Source organism: Telmatherina bonti, assembly GCF_933228915.1.
Source record: "Telmatherina bonti genome assembly, chromosome: 22".
Classification (NCBI taxonomy): Eukaryota; Metazoa; Chordata; class Actinopteri; order Atheriniformes; family Telmatherinidae; genus Telmatherina; species Telmatherina bonti.
Genome location: NC_136631.1, coordinates 29,111,951 through 29,127,201, shown reverse-complemented (window position 1 = coordinate 29,127,201; position 15,251 = coordinate 29,111,951). Strand labels below are relative to the sequence as shown.

General features: G+C 44.3%; 1 protein-coding gene across 1 annotated transcript in view; it reads right to left on the bottom strand.

The window, feature by feature from the left end:
* Window positions 1–291: 291 nt before the first annotated feature.
* Window positions 292–15,251, bottom strand: part of atg14 (autophagy related 14) — a 35,712-nt gene continuing 20,752 nt past the window's right edge. The window contains exons 2-11 of the mRNA XM_079262482.1: window positions 10,677–10,739; window positions 10,533–10,575; window positions 10,264–10,345; window positions 9,710–9,947; window positions 8,690–8,919; window positions 5,020–5,137; window positions 4,848–4,938; window positions 4,449–4,534; window positions 2,664–2,838; window positions 292–968 (exon numbers count right to left, since the gene is read on the bottom strand). Coding sequence (XP_079118608.1) covers window positions 846–968; window positions 2,664–2,838; window positions 4,449–4,534; window positions 4,848–4,938; window positions 5,020–5,137; window positions 8,690–8,919; window positions 9,710–9,947; window positions 10,264–10,345; window positions 10,533–10,575; window positions 10,677–10,739 — 1,249 coding nt within the window. The 3' untranslated portion in view covers window positions 292–845. The remainder of the gene's footprint in view (window positions 969–2,663; window positions 2,839–4,448; window positions 4,535–4,847; window positions 4,939–5,019; window positions 5,138–8,689; window positions 8,920–9,709; window positions 9,948–10,263; window positions 10,346–10,532; window positions 10,576–10,676; window positions 10,740–15,251) is intronic.

Genomic DNA, 15,251 nt, shown 5'->3' with positions numbered 1-15,251 from the left:
ATTGGTGACAATGAACTACAGTAGTGTTCCTTTTTTCATTATTGATATACTTCATGATTTAAAATGTTCATATTTTATGTAATTTTTAAAGAAGTTAAATAAATATAATTTTAACTGGTTGACTTCCTTGTCCAGTCCTAAGGTCCCTTCAAATGAAAACTAAGTAGTAATATAATCACTAATAAAACAGGAATAATTATGAACTTTTGTCATTTCAGAATTGAATAGAATATCTAAAACTAAAGAAAATTATAGTAACATTCAGTAAACAGACTGCAGCACCAAACCAGCTTGTTCCCGAAACAAGACTTTATTTGAAACCAAATTTTTCATGGACACAAAGACATTTCACATGATCTTCAAACCTGAGTTGGTTCTGATCCAAATGAACAAACAGCCAACTCTAATCTGAATCTCAGACTCCTCATCCTCATGTTTCATCTGCATCCCTCGTCCCTAAAGCAACAAAAAGCTTCTGCGTTTCCCTCTCATCCTCACACACATAAATAAAAAGTAAAAAGCCGAGAAGTGATTTAGAAGATGAGATTTCCTGTTTGAGGTGAGCATTAGGACTGCTGGCAGGTTGTTCTTCATCCGTCTGCACGGAGACTCGGCCTGAGCCGGAGACAGAACCTTTAACAAAGCTCAGACAAGTAAAAACCAGAGTTCAGTCTGATGACCTGACAGGAAGCACAACCTCTCAGCTGGTTCACCTGCAGCTTCCTCTTCAACATGACTGAAGCCGAACCAGCTGATCTGTAAAAGTTCAGACACATCATCAGCTCTGGTTCTGCTGACCTTTGACCCGCCCTGGAGGGTCTGCGCCACCGCAGCTTCCACTTGGTTCAGCGCTGACCGGTGTAAGCTCTGAACCAGGAGGTGACGGAGGCAGCGGCCGACGAGATCATCCCTCCGGAGGGAGCTGAGGGCTGGGAAACCTGCAAGGCACTCTGGGAAAGATCCATGGACTGCAGAGGAGGAGGAGGAGGAGGAAGACAAGAGGAAATAAAGAAGGAGGCCAGCAAGGAGGACAAGGACAAGGGAGAGGAGAAGGAGAAAGGGGTCAAGTTATATCCTGAATAATCAGCATTCCTAAAATCCTGATGAGTTTGGATGATCAGGAAAAACGAAGTTGGATGAAGGGATTAGAAGAAGTTTCAGAGTTTTCCGCCTCACTTCTCCAAAAGGATTCTCCATCAATCTGCAATGGAAACTCTGAAACTAGATTTTACTTGCAACTGCCCAAGTCTTCTTGGGAATGATCTGGAAAAAAAACAAACTATAATTCTTCTTTTTGACACTATTTAATACCTGAGGTCATTAACCCTTAACACTCCTTTAGGTCTCCAGTGCTCCTGAGCGCTATCACTTATTTCAACAGCCAGAGTGTAACTGTGATGGTCATGTGACCCTCCAGCTGGTCTACGGAGGTTTTCCAGCGTTTCTATCCATCCAGGAGGTTTACAATCCAGACACAACGTGTAGTGTTTATTCAGAGACTCTAGATGGTAAATCTACCATTATTTATCACATCTTCATCACCATCACTACCATGTTGCTAAGAGACCTCTATTTTCACCTGGACATGATGATGAAGGCATTTCCTGTCAGACTTTCCACCAATCAGAGAGCTTAAACTGATGGTAATGTCCAATCAGGAGCAGCCAAAGATCAACAAGTGATGAGAAAAGCAGGAAAATAATGATCCTCTATGGCTGGAATAAAGCCAAGAAGATGTTTGGGATGCAGCTGAGTTTTGTGAGGATAATGGTTAGTAACAGCAATAGGAACAGCAATGCCTGTTGTCTTCTTCTGGTTGCTCTTTATGCTGCTATATCTGTTCATACATTCATGTTAGCCTCAGAATCTGACAGCTGAGGCTGAAAACACGATGTCTCCATGGAAACGTCACATCTGCATGCTGGCTGGGGTCAAAAACAAAAAGAAAACAAAAAAAAAAACCCTGATGGAATAAACTAACCAACAGTTACTCCCCAAATGCCAAAAACGCCTGAAAAAGACATACCCACATTAGATTAGATGCAGTTCTTGAACCGTTTGGAGTACATTCAAAAGCATGGTCTCTTTATAAACACTAAAGAAAGATAAAGATAACAGTTTTTATCCCGAGCTTTCAAATTTATCATAACTGTAACCAGCATAAAGTTTTCCCTCGCCTGAATTCTTCTTCAGCACATGGAGAGATGGAGATACGGACTGGAAAATCAGATGTAGCTGTAGCATGAAGCCTTTCCTATGGCCAGTTAAAGTTTGGTGACAATAGCAGCCAAAATAACTGTTCTATATATACTGACAGTGCTTTACTGTCAGTATGTTCAGGCGCTTGCCAAAGCGGCCATTTGATTCTAACGTCACACAGCTCTACCTCCAGAAAAAGCTTTTTTTCTATTCTGCATTATAATAAGTGTCATGGTCATTTTCATATATGTTAAAATATAATGTCATGTAAACAACGAAATGATAAAAACAACGATAATGTAAAACACTTCACATATTTACATATTTAATTAGCGGTGGGTCTTTGTGTTTTAACAATTGTCTGCCGGTCAAGGAGTTGAAAGTAGGACACAATGGTTTGTTTTATAACGGAAATGAATCTGCCTCTGCATCTACCAGAACCAGGATGAGTTCAGTCTCCCTACCTGAGAGGGGATGTCACAGAATCGTGGACTGGGCACCGTCTCCCAATCTGTCCCCAGGTCCGTCTCCTCGTCCGTCACCACTTCGTCCCCGCTCTCCTCCGTCGGTCCTGCCGCCTCCGGCTCCACGAACTCCATGGACTCCTCCAGATCAGCACTCACTTCAAACGGACCAGTCCTGAACCAGAGGTGGAAGCTGTTATCAGCTTTCATTCTCAGCTACTTCAGAGTTTCTTCAAAACTCCAGTTCATGTGAGGTTTAGATCTGCGTTTCACTTTCACATCCATCAAACATGAATGGAACGTTAGAGTGGACATTTCTGCAAACATATCTGATTACCCAACCTAGAAGGGGTGGGAAAATCAAATCGAAAAATCGAAAATCTGGATTTTTTTTGCTTCACAATTTTAAAATAGATTTTTTGGTAAAAACTTTTTCCCCCCCAAATAAATAAAAAAAAAAATTCATTATAAAATTTTTGTCATTTTTATAGTTTTTATTGATCTTTTAACTTGTCTTCTTGGGCGTTAAAGTAGAAGAATGACGGTCTGGCTACTGGGTTGTTTTTTCCTAATTAAAATCAAGGAAAATGAAGAGTGAAATAAAGAAGTTTTATACATTTATTTTGTTTTTATTCTACAAAAATCATCAATATCAAACAATTGTGAGAATCGCCATTTAAATCAAATCTGGACAAAAGCATATCGTCACAGCCCTACAACCTAGAGGTGAAAAACTTCACCTGTCTGATCAATAGTGATCAAATCTTAGCTGTCTGATCAATACGGATCACATCATGTTGTTAAGTGTCAGACTGAAACTTGTAAACTGACCTGAAAAGAACATGCATGTAACATCCATCTGTTCACTCTGTTCACGTCACGTTAACATTAATGAGCGCTGGCTGCACACACACCTTCACACACCCCAACGCGCTCTTATCTCATGGAGCTTGATCGCTGACGGCGTCAGAACAGCGTGCTGACGGCGTACTGGCAGCGTGCGCGTCCAGGCGTGCAGATGCAGCGGAGATGCTGACCTCGTCCGTGCCCACTTCCTGGCCCTCAGCAGGAAGTCAGAAAGAATGCAACCCTCCCCCAATGTGCATCTTTTCACAGTAACCCACAGTGTGAGTCTTTTAATAAAAGACACACACACACACACACACTGTGTTTTAATAAAACACACACACTGCTCCTCGTCTAGAGACCGCAACATTATCGAAGAACATAAAATCGATCCCTCGGTGGAAGCTGAAGTCGTGCACCACAGTGTGGAGGACAGAGAAGACAACCAAACACTGGTTTCCTTCCACATCAGTTCACACTAGGGAGGCTCCGCCCACATGCCCAGTAGGCCATGCTCACCCGCTCAAAAGGCCCCGCCCACATACAGCAGGCTCCACCCACCTGCTCAGCAGGCTACAAGTGTGTGTGTGTTTGATCGTCTGATTCAACCCCATCAGCTCCATATTATGTAAAATATTACATATTTGTGTGTTTCTCATTGCTTTTTTCCGGCTAAAAGGCAAAAACATGGAGCCCTATCTAAAATACTTCAGATGTAGAGGCTATAAATAAATACTATAAATATATTAAAACCAGTTAAAATGCATCTTCTGAGATAAAAATGACAGCAAACCTAGTTCATTTTTTTTATTTGTAAAATGTTCATAAACTGTTAAAAACAGCTATAAGCTGATCCATTATTGCGTTTTCTATGGTAAAATGCTGTTTGTTGGAACGCACTAAACTCTGTCCAATCACGCGTCCGACGTCATCTCTTACCTGCCCAGGTTGTCGTTGTCAGGGGAGACCAGAAACATGATGTTCCGGAGGGTGTGATGGGGGTGGAGCTTCTCGCTGTCCACATGCTGAACACACACACAAACACAAAGGATGACAGGTGTGTGCTATTTGTCAGCTCAGTATAAACTGAGATTAATTTACTCTGATCTGAAACATCAAATCACATTTTTACAGCTCTGAAGAAAAACTGAAAAATATATCTTTACAAAATTATTTTTAAAATGGAGAAAGCTTTAATCAAATAAACCTACAAATGACTGAATATAAAATGTGTTTATGATGCTTTAAACCCAGATAAATAAAACGGATCAGTTCTCCTTCGTCACACCCTCCGAGACCGGATGGGTCTCCAAACCGGGTCGGGTTCATGTTTCAGACCTGTGAGAAGCAGAGGTGGAGGATGTTCGTGTTCAGTTTGCTCAGAGATCTGGTGAACCGGTACCGGCTGAGGTTCTCTCCACAAAACTCACTAAGAACAAGAGAAAGAAACAATCATGAGCTGGGCGTCCAGCGGGTCACGTTCCACCTGCACAGGTGGCTTCTGTCCCACCTGTTGCAGAGCTTCTTGGGCAGGTTGACGTCCAGGATGTGAGACAGGATGGAGGCGAGCTGCGTGGAGTAGCACAGGGCGGCACTGATGGTGTGAGCCGGGTTGATGTGGTCCAGTTCTGCAGAAACCACATTCTGTGTTCAATTACTCATGAAGACGTAAGACATATGGAGATGTTTTTATAGAAATGAGACTAGAAATCAGCCACACAGCTGGAATACTACTTCTACTACTACTGTTTCTTCCCCGTGACGGAGGGATGTTAATAGGGATTTAACTCGCCGAACTACGTGTGCGTTTATTAAAAAACATGCAGCCAGTAGTCACTGACCATGGTATAACCTATGGTGCCTCTGGATTGGCAGACTGGGGTGGTGGTCCCCCCTTTTTAAGAAGGGAGACCGGAGGATGTGTTCCAATTACAGGGGAATCACACTCCTCAGCCTCCCTGGTAAGGTCTATTCAGGGGTCCTGGAGAGGAGGGTCCGCCGGACAGTCGAATCTCGGATTGAGGAGGAGCAGTGTGGTTTTAGTCCTGGTCGCAGAACAGTGGACCAGCTCTATACCCTCTTTGGGGTCCTGGAGGGGGCATTGGAGTTTGCCCAACCAGTCTACATGTGCTTTGTGGACCTGGAGAAGGCGTTCGACCGTGTCCCCCGGGGGCTTCTGCGGGGGGTACTCCGGGAGTCTGGGGTACCGGACCCCCTTGTACGAGCTGTCCGGTCCCTGTGCGACAGGTGTCAGAGCTTGGTCCGCATTGCCGGCAGTAAGTCGGATTTGTTTCCAGTGAGGGTTGGACTCCACCAAGGCTGCCCTTTATCACCGATTCTGTTCATAACTTATTGGTTATTGTGAGGTGTTGAGGGGATCCAGCTTGGTGGCCTCAGGATTGGGTCCCTACTTTTTGCAGATGACGTGGTCCTGTTGGCTTCATCTGGCCGTGATCTTCAGCTCTCACTTGAGCGATTCGCAAGAGGTCGTGTGAAGCGGCTGGGATCTGAGCACCTCCAAATCTGAGACCATGGTCCTCAGCCGGAATTGGGTGGATTGCCCTCTCCGGGTCAGGAGTGAGGTCCTGCCTCAAGTGGAGAAGTTTAAATATCTCGGGGTCTTGTTCACGAGTGAGGGATGGATGGAGCGTGAGATCGACAGGCAGATCGGTGCGGCGTCTGCAGTAATGCGGACTCTGCGCCGGTATGTCGTGGTGAAGAAGGAGCTCAGCCAGAAGGCGAAGCTCTCGATTTACCAGTCGATCTACGTTCCTACCCTCACCTATGGTCATGAGCTGTGGGTCGTGACCGAAAGAACGAGATCTCGTATACAGGTGGCTGAAATGAGTTTCCTCCGGAGGGTGGCCGGGCTCACCCTTAGAGATAGGGTGAGGAGCTCGGTCATCCGGGAGGGGCTCAGAGTAGAGCCGCTGCTCCTCCGCATTGAGAAGAACCAGTTGAGGTCGCTCAGGCATCTGGTCAGGATGCCTCCTGGACCTCCCTGGTGAGGTGTTCCAGGCACGTCCCTCTGGGAGGAGACCCCGGGGAAGACCCAGGACACGCTGGAGGGATTATATCTCTCGGCTGGCCTGGGAACGCCTCGGGATCCGAGAGTTGGCAAATGTGGCTGGGGAGAGGGAAGTCTGGGCTTCCCTGCTTAGGCTGCTGCCCCCGCAACCCGACCCAGGATAAGCAGTAGAAGATGGATGGATGAGATGAATAAAGTATCTATTTATCCATGTTATGTAGCACATGCCTCCACCATCTGCACACCTTTGCAAGTGTGGAACGGGTTTCCTCCTGTACATGGAGGCCCCTCCACCTGGCCTCCATCAGGCCAATGGCCGCTACGCCACGGCGTGTCTGGCTGTAGACAACATAGTTCTGTTCTCTCCTACTACTGAAGCAGTGCAGACCAGTCTGCAGAAGTTTCTGGTTGTGGTCTCTGAAAGATGTGGTTAACCTTGAGAAAAGTGAATCTCAGAGCAGCTCAGCAGGAAGCCCTGACGCGCGCCTCTATATGTCCACAGTAATTAATCACTGGTATAGATTATGAACCAATGAACAGTCTGGATTATCATTACATGCATCCTGTTCCTCTCAGTCACTGCATATTACTGTATCTGGATAGGTGTGTGTGATTCCAAACAAACTCCCTTAACGTTGCTACAACAGGGAGATTTTGCAACTGAAGCCGACACAGAGCTCAGAGATGACTGAGTTCTGGAAGAACTCCTCAAACAACCGAACGCTGTCTGCAGACTAAAAGTCCTGCCTTTTGTGGTGGTGCTGACAAAGACTCAGGAGGATTTGAGGAGGAAACGGGAGAATAAGCAGAAACAGAGTAAACGCAGAGCGATACTAATATGCGTGCCTAGGGCTGGGCGAATAATTGATTTAATCGATTAATTTGAATTTGCTGTTTACGACCACCAGCACCTTTTGGGCTTCCGTACCTTATAGTGACGTCAGCCCGCTGGTTTCCCACAGAAACGCATAAACACAACAACTTGGCAGCTGGAAACGAACAAGAAGCGCCCCCTCTGCGTTTCCATTACATTTTGTTGCAAAATAAAAATTATATTTGTACATTTCGACAAACAACAACTGTGATTTGTGGGTGTTTCCGTTGAACAATGTTTAGCACATTAGCATCACATTTCGTAATTGCGGTTTATGTAAAGTGGGTATGTAGTGTTATTTCATGCTTTTCTACTTGCTGCGGAAAATTTGCTTCGGATTTCCGAAGCTTTTCTCCCTCACTTTCTTTTCTAAAACTCTGAAACTCGCTGTTTATTCCACGCCGCGTCATCTTTACCGGGAATTAACTCGTCCCGACCCCCACGTCACATCTGGGAACGCAAAAAAAGTGTTTCCATTACACTCCTGCAATATAGTTCTATATCAAAATGTCTGAAAAACCACCTCTTGAGATTGTAAAAACTTTTATAGCAGCGGTTTTTATGGCGATATTTAGTTTTTGCGCAGGTGTGATGGAAACGCAGGGTTTTCAGTGTTGTCACATGCCACAGGGGTCTGAGGCCAGATGCAGTCGACAGGCTCGTCTTTCTCGCCAAAAATGTGTAAATTAAACACAAAACAGCAAGAATGTAATAATACATGTATGTTAGAATTATAGCTTTAATTAACATTCAGGGATTTTTTTTTTTTTAAATTGTCTCAAAGAGGTCCATTTTCTCTAAACACATGTTAAGTGTAAAGAAACATTCATTTGTATTCCCTCATTGCCAATGTGGGAAATTGTTTTGGTTATTTAATGTCAAAACATTCTAAAAAAGGAATCTTTATTTTTCTTCCAAGAGGAGGCATTTTTAGTTATTATTTATTAGTTTTTTTATTTTAGAATAAAATTACATCTGCATCAGCCTGTATCTCTTTTTACAATCTAAACCGCTTGTTTAGTTGCACTTTAAATTCAGGTAAACTTTTAGGCTGATCTCAATAAAAGCATTTTTGAAAAAGAATAACTTTTGACATTTGTAATTTTTTTTTTCCTTTTTCTTTACAGTAAAAACAAAATAAAAAAAATAAAAAATCGATTAAAATCGGAAATTGAGTTTTTTTTTTTGGCCATATCGCCCAGCCCTATGTGTGCTTCTTACAGCGGTGGCACCCAAAACAAAGGAATAGAAAGCGGACAGAGGTGAAGGACTCTTCACCTGGACCCTGACTGGAACTCTTCTCCTCCACCCAGCTGTAGTAAGCTGAGCAGTCTCCGTTGCTGGGCAACACCACAGGGGGTCCTGTGATGCTGATGCTGGTCTCGCCGTTCTGGTCGTCCCAGATCCAGCGACCCGACAGGTATGTTGTTCTCCGAGCCTCGGCCAGCTCGGTCACTGTGCTGGAGGTGAGGGCGGGGTCACACTCTGCTATCACATCTGCGGGGTCTCTGATGGACGAACACAGGGACACAGGAAACGCTCATCACCTGGAGGCCACAGACTTTCTCCTGCAACCCTCCCTAACAGGCCGTACAGGTTCAGTCTCTACCTGGACTGTCACATGGACATCTAACCTGCTAACCGAGGCCTGGAGACTCCGAGACGGAGCGACTGGGTTTTGACCTTGCTGGTGTTTAGTTGTGTGATGTGCCTTCCAGGAAGAACATATCTCTATCAGAAGCTTTTCTCCATCATGTACTTTAGTAAACGCAGAACCAGGTGGAGTGGTGACCATCCTGATGTTGTACTAAGGGTTTCAACTATGACCTCTATCAGGCCGAATGTAAGACGGTTTGTCAGCAGAAAGGCTGTGAGGTGTCTGGACAGGAGTATACTGTGAAGTGAAGCCAGGACTGGCAGTACAACTAATAATGTACATGCTGCTGATAAGACTGACGCTGCATTTGATTTCGGTGGGAACTATGAAAAGTTCAAATAGAAGTTTGGTAATATTGGATTTTTTTTCTTGAACTTGAATAATGACATGGTCCTCTTGTGAGAGGACAGCATCATCTTCATATGACTCCCCGCTCGAAGGAGACTGAGAAAATAGTTCCTACATGCTCTGGATTATTGAGAAAGGAAAGCAATCTGTAATTTCTGACATTTTATGGTGTGGAAGTGGAAAAGAATGAGCGTATGTGTTTGTAAGTGAAGCTGACTGGTATATATAGCGTTTGTCTCCTCTTTAGCTCGCAAGCCGTAAGCTCTGCCGGCTGCTGTGTCCTCTGTGCAGACCTGCTGCCCTGCTTCTCCTCCTGCATGGGGAAAATGTGGGTGGTGAGCTCCAGGATGTGGTCTCGCCTGAGCGCCGCCAGTTGGCTCAGTCTGCTCTGATGCTCTCGGCTGTGTCTCTCCAGCAACTCCCCCAGACGCCGGTTGTGTCGCTCGATCTTATCCCTTTTCTCCTGATGACGTCCAGCCCGACGCTGCAGCCGCTGAGCATCCTCTTGAGAGTGAACAAGAAGCTCCTTGTCTGTAAAAACACGTCAAAATCAGATGTTTGCCCACCGGAAATCAAACAGCAGTGGAAAACTATGCTATGACCAGTGCGGGACCAGTGGAAAAATGCTTAAGACATGGTTTGTTTCAGCTGAAGGTTTTACTGACCTGGACTTTCAGGAGGAAAAAAACAATCCACAGAAAGTTTTACAGGCGAATCATCTCAATATGGTGGCTCTGATGTTGGAAAGTGGTTTATTGGCATCAGAGCAGCTGACTGAGACCTAATCAGGCCACTGAGCTCTGTCCACATATGATGTGATCACATGATCCAGATCCTTCAGACTTACCGTTTTTCACCTCCTCGTTGCCCCAGGCAACCGCCTCCTTCAGCTGTTCGATCTTTATCTTACACAACATGATCTTCCACTTCTGAAAGAAAGAGCCTGGCATCAGCGTATGTCACTGGATGGGTGAAGAATATAGCTGCTGCACAACCAGCTGGGCTTTTGATGTAAATTTAGGGAATAATAACATCAGTAACCACATAATCCAACCAAGTCATGGCCGTTTAGAGATTCATGTTGAATGATATGAACTCTGACATGTCTGAACTCACCATCTCATCAGCCTGGAGCCTCCTCTCCATGGCCTCTATTACACTGCCAACACATATGGAGACATGTTTTATCTTTCTATGGCATGATGAACAACACTGACGTGATTAACTCAAATTAGTTTTCTTCCCAAAACTGTGTTTTACCTTTGCTGCAGCTTTTCCTTCTTCTCTTTCAGCTTCTTCAGTCCTTCGAACTTCTCAGAGTATCTATAGAAGCCAAAAAAATGAGAATATCAACATGACAAAGGCTGAAGCTCTCCACATACTGAAACCAGACTGTAGCCAAGTGCAGACTGGGAGAATATCTCCACAGAGTTATCTACGGTTTCCATCTGTCTCTGGTCTGTAGCAGGGCAGTTATTTAGGGTTTCTACCTGTCTGTGTAGCAGGACAGTTATTTAGGGTTTCTACCTGTCTGTGGTCTGTAGCAGGACAGTTATTTAGGGTTTCTACCTGTCTGTGTAGCAGGGCAGTTATTTAGGGTTTCTACCTGTCTGTGGTCTGTAGCAGGACAGTTATTTAGGGTTTCTACCTGTCTGTGTAGCAGGACAGTTATTTAGGATTTCTACCTGTCTGTGGTCTGTAGCAGGGCAGTTATTTAGGGTTTCTACCTGTCTGTGGTCTGTAGCAGGGCAGTTATTTAGGGTTTCTACCTGTCTGTGTAGCAGGGCAGTTATTTAGGATTTCTACCTGTCTGTGGTCTGTAGCAGGGCAGTTATTTAGGGTTTCTACCTGTCTGTGGTCTGTAGCAGGACAGTTATTAAGGATTTCTACCTGTCTGTGGCCTGTAGCAGGGCAGTTATTTAGGGTTTCTACCTGTCTGTGGTCTGTAGCAGGACAGTTATTAAGGATTTCTACCTGTCTGTGGTCTGTAGCAGGACAGTTATTAAGGATTTCTACCTGTCTGTGGCCTGTAGCAGGGCAGTTATTTAGGGTTTCTACCTGTCTGTGGTCTGTAGCAGGGCAGTTATTAAGGGTTTCTACCTGTCTGTGTAGCAGGGCAGTTATTTAGGGTTTCTACCTGTCTGTGGTCTGTAGCAGGACAGTTATTAAGGATTTCTACCTGTCTGTGGCCTGTAGCAGGGCAGTTATTTAGGGTTTCTACCTGTCTGTGGTCTGTAGCAGGACAGTTACTAAGGATTTCTACCTGTCTGTGTAGCAGGGCAGTTATTTAGGGTTTCTACCTGTCTGTGGTCTGTAGCAGGGCAGTTATTAAGGGTTTCTACCTGTCTGTGGTCTGTAGCAGGACAGTTATTTAGGATTTCCACCTGTCTGTGTAGCAGGACAGTTATTTGGGATTTCCACCTGTCTGTGTAGCAGGACAGTTATTTAGGATTTCTACCTGTCTGTGTAGCAGGACAGTAATTTAGGATTTCTACCTGTCTGTGTAGCAGGACAGTTATTTATGGTTTCTACCTGTCTGTGGTCTGTAGCAGGACAGTTATTTAGGATTTCCACCTGTCTGTGTAGCAGGACAGTTATTTGGGATTTCCACCTGTCTGTGTAGCAGGACAGTTATTTGGGATTTCCACCTGTCTGTGTAGCAGGACAGTTATTTAGGATTTCTACCTGTCTGTGTAGCAGGACAGTTATTTAGGATTTCTACCTGTCTGTGTAGCAGGACAGTTATTTAGGGTTTATACCTGTCTGTGTAGCAGGACAGTTATTTAGGATTTCTACCTGTCTGTGTAGCAGGACAGTTATTTAGGATTTCTACCTGTCTGTGTAGCAGGACAGTTATTTAGGGTTTATACCTGTCTGTGTAGCAGGACAGTTATTTAGGGTTTATACCTGTCTGTGTAGCAGGACAGTTATTTAGGGTTTATACCTGTCTGTGTAGCAGGACAGTTATTTGGGATTTCCACCTGTCTGTGTAGCAGGACAGTTATTTAGGATTTCTACCTGTCTGTGTAGCAGGACAGTTATTTAGGATTTATACCTGTCTGTGTAGCAGGACAGTTATTTAGGATTTCTACCTTTCTGTGGTCTGTAGCAGGGCAGTTATTTAGGATTTATACCTGTCTGTGTAGCAGGACAGTTATTTAGGATTTCTACCTTTCTGTGGTCTGTAGCAGGACAGTTATTTAGGATTTCCACCTGTCTGTGTAGCAGGACAGTTATTTAGGGTTTCTACCTGTCTGTGGTCTGTAGCAGGACAGTAATTTAGGATTTCTACCTGTCTGTGTAGCAGGACAGTTATTTAGGATTTATACCTGTCTGTGTAGCAGGACAGTTATTTAGGATTTCTACCTTTCTGTGGTCTGTAGCAGGACAGTTATTTAGGGTTTCTACCTGTCTGTGTAGCAGGGCAGTTATTTAGGGTTTCTACCTGTCTGTGGTCTGTAGCAGGGCAGTTATTTAGGGTTTCTACCTGTCTGTGTAGCAGGACAGTTATTTAGGGTTTCTACCTGTCTGTGGTCTGTAGCAGGACAGTTATTTAGGGTTTCTACCTGTCTGTGTAGCAGGACAGTTATTTAGGGTTTCTACCTGTCTGTGGTCTGTAGCAGGACAGTTATTTAGGGTTTCTACCTGTCTGTGGTCTGTAGCAGGACAGTTATTTAGGGTTTCTACCTGTCTGTGGTCTGTAGCAGGACAGTTATTTAGGGTTTCTACCTGTCTGTGTAGCAGGACAGTTATTTAGGGTTTCTACCTGTCTGTGGTCTGTAGCAGGACAGTTATTTAGGATTTATACCTGTCTGTGTAGAAGGACAGTTATTTGGGATTTCTACCTGTCTGTGGTCTGTAGCAGGACAGTTATTTAGGATTTCTACCTGTCTGTGTAGCAGGACAGTTATTTAGGATTTATACCTGTCTGTGTAGCAGGGCAGTTATTTGGGATTTATACCTGTCTGTGTAGCAGGACAGTTATTTAGGATTTATACCTGTCTGTGTAGCAGGACAGTTATTTAGGATTTATACCTGTCTGTGGTCTGTAGCAGGACAGTTATTTAGGATTTCTACCTGTCTGTGTAGCAGGACAGTTATTTAGGATTTATACCTGTCTGTGTAGCAGGACAGTTATTTAGGATTTATACCTGTCTGTGGTCTGTAGCAGGACAGTTATTTAGGGTTTCTACCTGTCTGTGGTCTGTAGCAGGACAGTTATTTAGGATTTCTACCTTTCTGTGGTCTGTAGCAGGACAGTTATTTAGGATTTCCACCTGTCTGTGTAGCAGGACAGTTATTTAGGGTTTCTACCTGTCTGTGGTCTGTAGCAGGACAGTAATTTAGGATTTCTACCTGTCTGTGTAGCAGGGCAGTTATTTAGGGTTTCTACCTGTCTGTGTAGCAGGACAGTTATTTAGGATTTCTACCTGTCTGTGGTCTGTAGCAGGACAGTTATTTAGGATTTCTACCTGTCTGTGGTCTGTAGCAGGACAGTTATTTAGGATTTCTACCTGTCTGTGGTCTGTAGCAGGGCAGTTATTTAGGGTTTCTACCTGTCTGTGTAGCAGGACAGTTATTTAGGGTTTCTACCTGTCTGTGTAGCAGGACAGTTATTTAGGATTTCTACCTGTCTGTGGTCTGTAGCAGGACAGTTATTTAGGGTTTCTACCTGTCTGTGGTCTGTAGCAGGACAGTTATTTAGGGTTTCTACCTGTCTGTGTAGCAGGACAGTTATTTAGGGTTTCTACCTGTCTGTGGTCTGTAGCAGGACAGTTATTTAGGATTTCCACCTGTCTGTGTAGCAGGACAGTTATTTAGGGTTTCTACCTGTCTGTGGTCTGTAGCAGGACAGTTATTTAGGGTTTCTACCTGTCTGTGGTCTGTAGCAGGACAGTAATTTAGGGTTTCTACCTGTCTGTGGTCTGTAGCAGGACAGTTATTTAGGATTTCTACCTGTCTGTGTAGCAGGACAGTTATTTAGGATTTATACCTGTCTGTGTAGAAGGACAGTTATTTAGGATTTCTACCTGTCTGTGGTCTGTAGCAGGACAGTTATTTAGGATTTCTACCTGTCTGTGTAGCAGGACAGTTATTTAGGATTTATACCTGTCTGTGTAGCAGGGCAGTTATTTGGGATTTCCACCTGTCTGTGTAGCAGGACAGTTATTTAGGATTTATACCTGTCTGTGGTCTGTAGCAGGACAGTTATTTAGGGTTTCTACCTGTCTGTGGTCTGTAGCAGGACAGTTATTAAGGATTTCTACCTTTCTGTGGTCTGTAGCAGGACAGTTATTTAGGATTTCCACCTGTCTGTGGTCTGTAGCAGGACAGTTATTTAGGGTTTCTACCTGTCTGTGGTCTGTAGCAGGACAGTAATTTAGGATTTCTACCTGTCTGTGTAGCAGGGCAGTTATTTAGGGTTTCTACCTGTCTGTGTAGCAGGACAGTTATTTAGGATTTCTACCTGTCTGTGGTCTGTAGCAGGACAGTTATTTAGGATTTCTACCTGTCTGTGGTCTGTAGCAGGACAGTTATTTAGGATTTCTACCTGTCTGTGGTCTGTAGCAGGACAGTTATTTAGGGTTTCTACCTGTCTGTGTAGCAGGACAGTTATTTAGGATTTCTACCTGTCTGTGGTCTGTAGCAGGACAGTTATTTAGGGTTTCTACCTGTCTGTGTAGCAGGACAGTTATTTAGGGTTTCTACCTGTCTGTGGTCTGTAGCAGGACAGTTATTTAGGGTTTCTACCTGTCTGTGGTCTGTAGCAGGACAGTTATTTAGGGTTTCTACCTGTCTGTGTAGCAGGACAGTTATTTAGGGTTTCTACCTGTC